Source organism: Aulonocara sp. 'chitande type north' Nkhata Bay, linkage group LG10 (genome assembly GCF_057382095.1).
Source record: "Aulonocara sp. 'chitande type north' Nkhata Bay isolate Kocher_YH1m ecotype deep benthic linkage group LG10, A_spYH_male_GT1.1, whole genome shotgun sequence".
Taxonomy (NCBI): domain Eukaryota; kingdom Metazoa; phylum Chordata; class Actinopteri; order Cichliformes; family Cichlidae; genus Aulonocara; species Aulonocara sp. 'chitande type north' Nkhata Bay.
The window spans coordinates 27,607,616-27,617,758 of NC_141353.1; the positions used below are offsets into that span (position 1 = coordinate 27,607,616).

The window sequence follows — 10,143 nt, forward strand, 5'->3', positions numbered from 1 at the left end:
ACCGTACAATATTTAATTAAATTTTGACAATTTTAAAGAGTAAAAAAACAAAGCCACAGGGTTTAAATTAGGCGTTAGTCTTCCTTTATTGAAGGGGTTTTGACCAGGAAATGTAAAAATTAATACTTGGAAATAAGATGTTCTAGTGGCTATCTGATGTCTTAAGCACCACAAAATACTTCACCTCATGATTAAAGGTTTGAGGAGTCTTAATTTTCAGACTTCAAATTGTGACTCAGTATTTTTACCTTAAAGAATAGCTGCCATAAAGAACCGTCACCAACTCTGCACTTCTACTCAGTGGCACGGAGCATCTCACCATCATCCCATTGTTGTGGTTTTATGGCTCACAATGTCATGGTCCTGGGTCTTTTGACCCAGCGTTTTAAGTTTGAGTTTATTTTGTTCATTAGGTTATCTAAGTTCATTTGGTTATTAGACTCCTTGTGTTTTCTTCCCCTGTATTTAAGCTTCCCCTCACCCTTCGTGTTTCATGCTGCGTGTCTTATGTTATCAAGTTTGTATTATTATGCCTAAGTGTTTCTAGTTATTATTTTCCCCTCGTGTTTCCAACCATGTTAAATCTCCCCTGCTCTTCATGCGTTTCATGTCTGTGTCTTACGTTGTCAAGTTCGGGTTGTCATGTCTATGTCTCATTATGTTTCCTGTTTTATTGTGAAGAGGTCTGGTGTTCTGTGTTCATCATGTTCAGTTTTACTCTCCCACTGTGACGTCATTATGTTCATGTGTGCCAGCTGTTTCCTCATGTGTCTCCACTTCCCCTAATCACCTCCTGTGTATTTAAGTCCTCTGTTTTCAGTGTGTGATTGTCAGGTCGTCTGTTGTCCACGCCATGTTTCCTATGCCATGCTTCCAAGTTTCTTGTCTAGGTTTTTCTTATTGTTTGTTTAGATTTCCCAGTTTAGGTTTGTGTTAATTTTGCTTCAGTTTGCCTTGCCCTTTGTTTGTACCTTTTTTACCAGCCATATTAAGCGGCTCACCTTTTGTTAACATTCAAGTTTTGTTCCCTGTTCCTTGGAGTCTGCATTTTGGGTCCTTTTTCAATTCATACAGTCTGCCCTCGCCAGACTGTGACACACAAGCTCGCTGTTGTAGTTCATTCTCTCATCAGCCTCATTTCCAGCCTCAGCGGGCAGTGAAAAAACCCTGCTAAACCGACTGCTGTTTGGCATAAGGGCTGACAGCATACAGTGTGCAGAGGTGTGAAATTGGACAGGGTTTAAACTTCTCTCTGGAACTCGCTTTTCATCCATCACACAACCTCTTTTTGTGTGTACAACTGAGGGAAACCAAAAGGCTTCTAAGAGAGATGGTCTGAATGTGTGCACCGTAATCTCCACCCTTATGATTCATCACGAGATAACAAAGGCACACAAAAGACAAAGCCAAGGCGATGCCGAGTGATTTGCACCACCCCCGAGTGAGCAGGTGTAAATGTTTCTGCCTTGAATGTGACTACATGACACTTTGTATTTGAAAAGAGACCCTCTCTCTACTCTTCTACTCCAGGATTCATTTTTTAGATTCGGCCAACTTGACCTAGACAGCTGAGAGGAGAGGACCTGTATGAATATTAAAATAAGTGCTGTAATCACTCTCCATTTACTAGCCCACAAACATATGCCATGCTTTAAACTGTGCCTGAATAGCTGCATTAATCTTTCAGTATGCACTCATCTACTGTGAGTTCATCATCCAGGGACCCTCACTCCCTCCAAGGCCATTCATTTTTCATGGAGCCCCGACGGTGATGGAGCATGTCCACGAGTGCAACTGGGAAATTACCGTGAGAATCTTCAACACTTTGTGGTACGAACACATATTAAAAGAAAATCACATGGACCTTAATCTAACTAAATGTTGCTTTCTGCTTTTTTATTTTTTGTTGTTGCCACTCATCTCTGTTTTATATCCCAAGCTGCATGGGAACTACTTGAGTTGAGGTGCAAAACATCACTGCCATTATCCATCCGTCTCTCCTTTTGAGGGTACTGGAGCCTATTCCAGGTGTCATAGGGCCAAAGGCGGGGTACACCGTGGACAGGTTACCAGTCTAACAAACAGAGACAGACAACCATTTGCACCTATGGGCAATTTAGATTAATCAATTGACCTATCCACACAAACTGCATGTGGTTGGACAGTGGGAGTGCTCAGAGGAAACCCACACAAACACAGGGAAAACATGCAAACTTCATACAGAAAGACCTCAGTCTAACGGTGGAATTGAACTATGCAGCAACAGTGCTAACCACTGTGCCACTGTGCTGCCACTACCATTAAACCCTGTATTTCCCTTGCACATCTCTGCTGCTTGTTTAAGACTCTTAAAGCCTGTAAGCAAGTTTCCAAACCATCGGGAACATCTGCTTTATTTATTAACCCTCTCAGGCTCAAATTAAACTTTTTGTTGCTAATGCACAACCAAGTCCTACAGTGATACTTCTGAGTAGAAAAAACTCATAAAATATGTATGTGGGGTAATCAGGTTGTTAGTTTTTAACTGTTGCAAATCGGCAACACCTGCTTCGAGAGGGTTAAATCCAGAAAGTTAATTTAATTTCAGAACAAAAGATTTATGGCTTTTCAGAAGCATTTCAAATCCTATATTTCTGATGAGGTGCTAACTCCCCAATAAATGGCTGATGAGCCTTTACAGTGTAAAAAAAACACCCCAAAGCTTCAACGAGATTAATGATAAAAAAAAAAATATCGGGACATGGATATGAAACCCATTTGTTCTCATATTCATACCCAGCTCTTTTTGCTTTTATGCTTGTCAAACTTTAGTGAGTATTTCTTTTAAAAAAAAGAAAAGTATAATGTTGTCAGAACCCTCGAAAGAAAATGACTTATGACTTGTGAAAAATACATTTATTTAAAAAGGAAAATGTGAAAGATCAGCTCATATCAGCTCATCAGTAATGTGTGTGGATCTGTGATCAGTGCAAAAAAAATAAATAAAAAATCAAAGCATAAAGTAAACCAAACGACTTGGAATGAATGCAATGGAGACCGATTGCAAAGGTCCTCAGTTGAACAATTAACCCAGGTGACAAACATCACTCTAAATAAGCCACACCTCTAATCCAGGTAGCCGCCACAACCTGTGAGTGGATACAGAAGCCCCATCACATTGATGTTAAATGATGTTAACATGTTTTCCCTTCTTTCAAGAGGTTTCTGAGAACTTTGGAGATTATTAAAAGTCACATTAAGCAGTGACAGCTGTGCAGCTATAACACATGAATTTCTACTTAATATCTCAGATTACTCTGCTCTTATGATATGCAGAGACCAGTGCTTTCAATACAGCTGCTGTGGTTGCGTTTCAGAGAGGTGTGGGCTAAAGTGTCTGAAAATAACCAACTCTGTGGGGGACATCAGAAGAGAGAAGACTCACACCTCTAGCTCACCTCTACCCAAGGCTGTATAGGACTAAAATAGCAAGTATTCTGCACATGTAGAGCATCATTTAACCTTTAATAGGTTCTTCAAAGTGTTTCGGAGGAACGCACATGCAGCCAACTCTGCGATTAGCGAACACATGGGTCTCGGCCACCCACTTGTTGGCTCTAAGCACAGCAATTTCCTGTTGATGCTCTTATTGTTTCATAGGCTGTGTAATATGACAATGATTTACATTCATACTGGGCAATTCAGCATCTCTTGTACTGAAGTTTAATTCCAGTGTGCAAACCCTGTGGCTACGATAATGAATCCAAACAGATTAACTCTATTCAATTCAGAACAATTTAATTTTAAATACGCGATTTTAAATCATATGTCTCTCGAATGAGGTCAGCACTTTAAAACTAAGAGAAACCAAACAAGTCTCCAGTGAACATGGACTCAGAATTAAAACTGTCCTTTATTTGTGGAGTTTCTTTTTAGAGACTTCTAGCTTATGTTTTGCTTTTCCCAGCGGCCTCACTAGCTGCTTAGATTCACTTACAACTGGGGTGTCAAACATAAGGCCCGAGCAGGCTGAAATTACTCAAATCTGGCCTACTGGTCAGCTTTGTAAAGTCTAAAGGAGGACATACATTTCAGACATTTAAGTGCATTGTCATAGGTTTTATAGCTTTTTCTGTTAATAAAGACCTCCCCCATGGCCATTCATACTGTACCAAACTAATTAAGTAATTACTAATTAGTAAGTTATTGTAATTCCAGTGCTAAAACATTAATCTTTCCTATGAAATATGCCCTCCATACATTAAAAATAAAAAGACCAAAAATAAAAATAATAAAAATTAAATGTTGTCAAACAATAAAAACTTAACTTAAAGAAGAAAATGCACCCTGGAAACTAAACTGAATTAAAAACATATAGTCAAAGTGGAATAAAAGTAAAATCTAATTAGAAATTCCAAAACTACAACAACACTAATTTGTGGCAACCCATAGTTTTACAGACCTGCCAGATGTTGCCGATCCTGTCTATTGACAGAATCGATCACCTGGTTACTGTGTTGCTCTACGGCGTGCTGAACCAGCAGCAGCTGACACCATCACAATCAACAAGACTCAACATGAGGAACTCTGGCTCTGTCCAGGCGGTGGGAGGGGCAGGCAGCACTGGATCTTCCAGTCTGCTTGAGGTATCATGAACAATGGCTCTCAACCCTTCGATGAATGTAGGCGCTATAAACTAGAATACATGAACTCCACAGAAGCTCCTTTTACGCTTTTCCTTATCTTTTGTCATATACCTATATACGGCTAAAATGGTGGATGCTTGTGAAACATCACTGAAGATTCAAATAATGAGTTCAGCGTATGTAAAAGTAACCTTTGCACTCTAATTGCTCAGTTTCAGGCAGAATTTGCTACACTTGGCTCTGTATCATGTTCATGAGAAGAAATATAGTTAATATGGGGCATCACTTAAGGCCCAGGTTCAAGTCTGACCTGCTGCCCTTTGCTGTTCGTCTTCTCTGCTTTGACCTCCACTTCCCTGACTAATCTTCACTAATAAAGGCAAAAAATGTTTTTAAAAAAACATACCTAATATGGTTACTTCACTCAAAGCTCCAGCTGTGAGCACAGAAGCCCCACCCACCTGCAGTTCAAACCTTCTCTTTGCAAGAAGCAGCCAATCAGAAGAAAGCTGGCTAAAAAGAAGTAACAACAACTCCTCTAACAGAGGGGACAATGATGAGTTGGATGAAGGCCTTGAATTATATAAATAAAGATTATTAAAAAAATTGTGTCAATCATGGAATCATGCACAGCTACTCCAGTAGAATTCAGGTATAAACATGGCGCTGGAAAATATTAATAAAGGTTGCCTTTATAAATAATAAAACATTTCATTTCCCCTATGGGGCATCCTGTTGACGTTATTAGCATCCTTAATAAAGCAGTCTGCAACACTCTGATGGCACAGATGTAATCTGAGGCCTCGAATCCAGTTTGAGTAACTGATCCAGCATTTCAAAGGTTAATGAACACCAAAGGACTGCACAGCAGCTCCTGCTTCTTAATATTTTTTTAATCATTCCAGCAATCATTTCATCGTTCCTCTCCCTGCCTTTGAGTTGAACAGCAGACATATGGTGATTACATTGCAAAATAATGTACCAGCCTGGCAATGGTATTGTATCAAAGGCTGAGTGACTTTTAAAGCTGTGTTCACACCAATTTGAGAACAGTGCGAAAAAGTGAAGCCCTCTCATTCATTTGAATGACAACAGTCTAGCAACACAGGGAGGGTGTGAAGTTTATTGCCTGTTAAACCTCACAAATAGACAGCATAATGTTTACTGTGCATAAATTACCACTTTTCACACTACGAACTCAAACCCTCAAGCTGAGATACAAGGCTGCAGATTATCAGCGTTACGAAACAAAAGAAAAATGGGACTACGCTCATCATGAAATAAAACAGAAGCCCACTGTTTGCATGAGAAAGCAGTATTAGTGGCATACGGCATATTCTCACAATGCTTTAAAGTCTCAGTAGGTCGAGGTGTCCTCGTTGTAGAAGCGTCTCCTCACTTCTCCTTCACCCACACTTCTATATTTGGAGTTTGTGTCACAATGCCTGCAGTAATCTTCCAGTCAGGGAGTTGAGCTTATCTCGGTCGTGATTTCAATTAGAGGCTTTTTTTGTAAACTGTTTCTACAGTCATGTGAAAAAAATATAAATATATTTGAACTAATAAACACCTGAATTTCTTTGAAACAGTAGTAGGTGTCAAAAATCAACAAAATGTTAGTTTTTTTTAGTCATAATGTAAAAGAGTTATTACATAGATAAGAGTGAACAAAAAGCTTGATGTTTATCACAAATTCAAATGCAGAAAGTCTGAATCAAAGGTTCAAGAGTCTGCTAAACGTTTTTTATCAATAACCTCCAGAGAAAATGAGCTGTGGGTGTCTTCGTGGATAAATCATTCTACCAAGTGAGGTATATTTCAAATGATTGTCTAATAGCGCGTAAACGGCAAGAAGAATCTACCAGAAGTGATGAGCAATCCTAAATGTCTTCATAGGTTGGGCAGGTATCTCAATCAGAAAGACTGTGCACAGATTTTATTGTCGTGGGAGGCGAGCCATTAAGAAGCCCATTATGAGAGCTGGACAAAACCTGAACTGGAAAAGTGTCAGTCTCTGATTGAACTACAAATTCTGCTTGAGCATAATGAGATTATATCTGTATCAAATTAAAGCTGAACCAGAAAGTGAACTTTCATCAGGATAATTATGATCCTAATTGCACTAAAAAAAATCCACAAAGAAATACACTCGGTAGTCACTTTTATGGTGAAAAACTTGCAAAGAAAACTTACAAAAATTGTATTACTTACGCCTTGCTAGGACCAGTCAGACTCCCTTCTGCCTTTACTTTTCATGCCACAGATTTAAACAAAAAAAACAGTTCAGTGGAATTTTGGTCCATCGCCACCAAAACCTGCAATCCATATTTAGAGGGCTAACTGTGTCTGGCTGTTCTAGGCTGATATAAAACTTCAGCAGTGTGAAGATCATGTATTTGCCCCCAGAACCCACACACTGAAGCAGATATTGATTTCCAAAGTGTTTACTTAGCAGAGTTACACCTGCGACAGCTTGATTTAATGAAGAGTTTAACTGATTTTCAGCTGTAGATCTGTGATAAATGCACAGAGATGTTCTCCGAGCACAAATCCCATAAAGTCTCATGGTAACAAGTGTAGGTGTGGAGCTTTCTAGCAACTTTAGAAGCAAATGAAATCCTCACAGCATGCACAGACCTACAAATGAATGCAATTTCTGTTATTATAAAGAAGCTTAAAATCTTCATAGCATGTAGGTTTGCAGCATTTGACTGACCACACCCTCAGGAATGCCACTGATAGCTAATTTTCCTCCTTATTTAGTCACCAGGATGATTAGTGTTTATTAGTTTGCTGATTGGAATGAAGCGCACGCACCGGGGTCATGTTAATACATAAATTACATCTCAGGGTGAAGAGGGGGGGGGGGAACAAACAACCCTGCCAGCTGACTGGTATAGGAGACCTTTAATGCAGCTGCAGCTCTTCATTCAGATGCTGAGTGGAGCAGCGGACGGCTGGAGGAGGAGGGACGCTTTTCCAGGAAAACCAGACACAGCTCTATTCTAATCGCATTTTTGAAAAGCCCACTTTGATGCATAGTGAGGGAGTTTCCCTCTCTACCTGAGATATTTAGCTGGGGGAAAGCGCCGTCCTAGATGCAGACTGAGCGGATTGCGGCAATCAAAGCGTCCTGAATGATCGTAGCTCAGCAGCAGCAGCAGCAGCAACAGCATCACATTGTATGAAATGCGTCACCGCGATCCAGTTTTCCCATTTACACACATCGGCTCGCCACTCACGGACCGCTTCCCGCACTGACTGTTTTATCAGGTAAGACTCCAGCATTTTTCCTCCTCCTGTTTAAATATAGCCTACCTGCCTGAGCTGATGCCGATTATTATACTCTGCGTAAAGATGACATTCTTATCTTAAAACGCTGCTGCGTGGAGCGCAGAAAAGGGCTTCTGTTGGGTCTAAATCTCGAAGGCCTACACATTACAATAGCTGATGTATTGTCCCGACTTCTGCTGTGTCTTACATTCAAAGCAACGTCCGAATTTAATTCATTCATTTATTTTCAACCTGACCTGGGCGTATTATCTGTTAGGAGTTGGCACATTTCATCTAACACTGGGATTCAGTGCCATCACAGTGCCATCACAGTGCCACTTGCCATCTTAATTGTCTCGGTTTGGTTTTGTTAATGTAGAATGGATCAGCTAATGGGGAAACTGGAGGGCGGGTTTCTAATGTTCTGCCTCCACTGGAGCTGATCAAGCGGGTCTCGTGTGTCTTCTTTTCGGTGCAGGTAACCACATGCGCGGGCCGGTGTCACCGCGCTGAGCCCGGAGAGCACGAAGGGTACAGGGGTCAGTGAGACTTGGAGTGGCCGGGATGACAGCCAGAACCGCCGAGGCCTCGGGGCTGTCGGTGCCGCTGCACCGCTGTCACGGGGGGTTCCAGGCCAGTAACGGCACCTGCGCGGAGCAGCTCAGCCTATTTCCGCCGTTCTCCTCCACCCTCGCGCTTCTCGTGCTGGTGGCCGTGCTCGTGGGGATCGTCCTCGTTTCCCTGGCAACCTTCCACTTCCACAAGAGGAAGCTTCGGAATAGGAAGATCCAACGCGCGCAGGAGGAGTACGAGCGCGACAGTCGCAACCCCGCGCGCGCCGGGGCGAGCGGGGAGCCCGTGAGGCCGTGCGTCATCGTGCGACCAGTGAGATGTGAGGAGAAGCTCTCGTGTCAGAGCGCGGAGAGCGGGGACGTGGAGGCGGAGGACAAACAGGCGCTGCACGAGACAGTTTCTCTTGACTGTTAACTTAGTGCAACTTCAGGGAACGAGACTGTGGAATAAACAGGAAAAGCAATAAGGCACAAAGAATTCCCACACCCCTCTGCTGCTTGTAGATGAATTAGGAAAAAAAATGCAGAATACTGAGCAGAATAGGCCTAGAGGTAACATTTCACGGACACACAGATTAGCTGTGATGCCACACTCCTCCCTAAAACACCACTATTTAGCCAACTCCTTTTGGGACTATGTAAAGTATTTGCCTGCTTTGACTTTTGGGCCTCCCTCTTTCCCCTTTCCCCCCCAGCCCTAAAATGTTGTTTAAACCTCAAATATGTTGAAACTTTAAATCCTCCCAGGGATGTGCACATGGTTGTGCTTAAATTATTGAGAGCTGGTGAGATAACACAGACCATAATGGCTCGCTGATCTTCCTTGGCATGTCCTCTGACACACTACCAGTATGTAGTTAGTCTATAATGGATGTTGTGGTGCTGTTAGGCAGTGCAAAACTGCACATAGGCTATAGACAACGGCTTATTTGTTTGCTGTAGTATTTTTCCTTCAATCAAGTGACTTAGCATATTTGCATAAAGTACTGTCCTCCAATGTCTGATAGACATCTGTAGGTAGCTCTAGTTAGCCTGACAGGATGCAAAACCTTTTTGCTGTAGTTATGCACATAAGATAGTTTCTTTTTTCCTTTCAAGTGTCTTTAACGTAACTCTTTGGCGCTAATACAGTATTTTAATTTTTGAGTATTTATAATGTATTCTCTGAGATGTAATAAATTGAGAAATCTTCCAAGAGAGGCTTTCAGTTGAAGCCAGTCTTTTTTCTCTCTCTCTTTGTCTCTCCTGATCCTTAATATTGTATAATAGTGGGCCTACTAGAAATTCTGTGTCATTTATTATATGAATTCACTGTAAATGTATGCCATTATGAGAGCTGGAATGTTTGCAGTAACACCATCTTTCTGGAGTTCATTTAACCTGCCTTATCAAAGGAAAATGTGTAATATTCAAAGTTTCTAAATAAATACATGATATATATAAATACTTTATGTTAATCCCTTGAATGTGTCAGGACCACCTTTACTACTGAAGGAAATGTACAACTACACTGGAAACTGAATTGACAGGTACAATTTATCATCATGATTGCAGTACTGTATAGGTGACTGTCACGGCGGGGTGCGCCGGTGTGTTTTTTGAAACAGGACCCAAAAGCAGATGTGGACAAGGTGTTGCAGGTTTAAACAGAAAGTGATCCTTTATTTGGATGA

General features: G+C 41.3%; 1 protein-coding gene across 1 annotated transcript; it reads left to right on the top strand.

The window, feature by feature from the left end:
- Window positions 1-7,496: 7,496 nt before the first annotated feature.
- Window positions 7,497-9,917, top strand: LOC147321062 (uncharacterized protein C11orf87 homolog). The gene is made up of 2 exons (XM_086309381.1): window positions 7,497-7,898; window positions 8,377-9,917. The coding sequence occupies exon 2, from the start codon at window positions 8,463-8,465 to the stop codon at window positions 8,883-8,885; it is 423 nt and encodes a 140-aa protein (XP_086165507.1). The 5' UTR covers window positions 7,497-7,898; window positions 8,377-8,462; the 3' UTR covers window positions 8,886-9,917.
- The last annotated feature ends 226 nt before the right edge of the window (window positions 9,918-10,143 follow it).

What these genes read in the sequence shown, in the direction of transcription:
- LOC147321062 (XM_086309381.1), top strand. Translation starts at nt 8,463, where the DNA reads ATGACAGCCAGAACCGCCGAGGCCTCGGGGCTGTCGGTGCCGCTGCAC.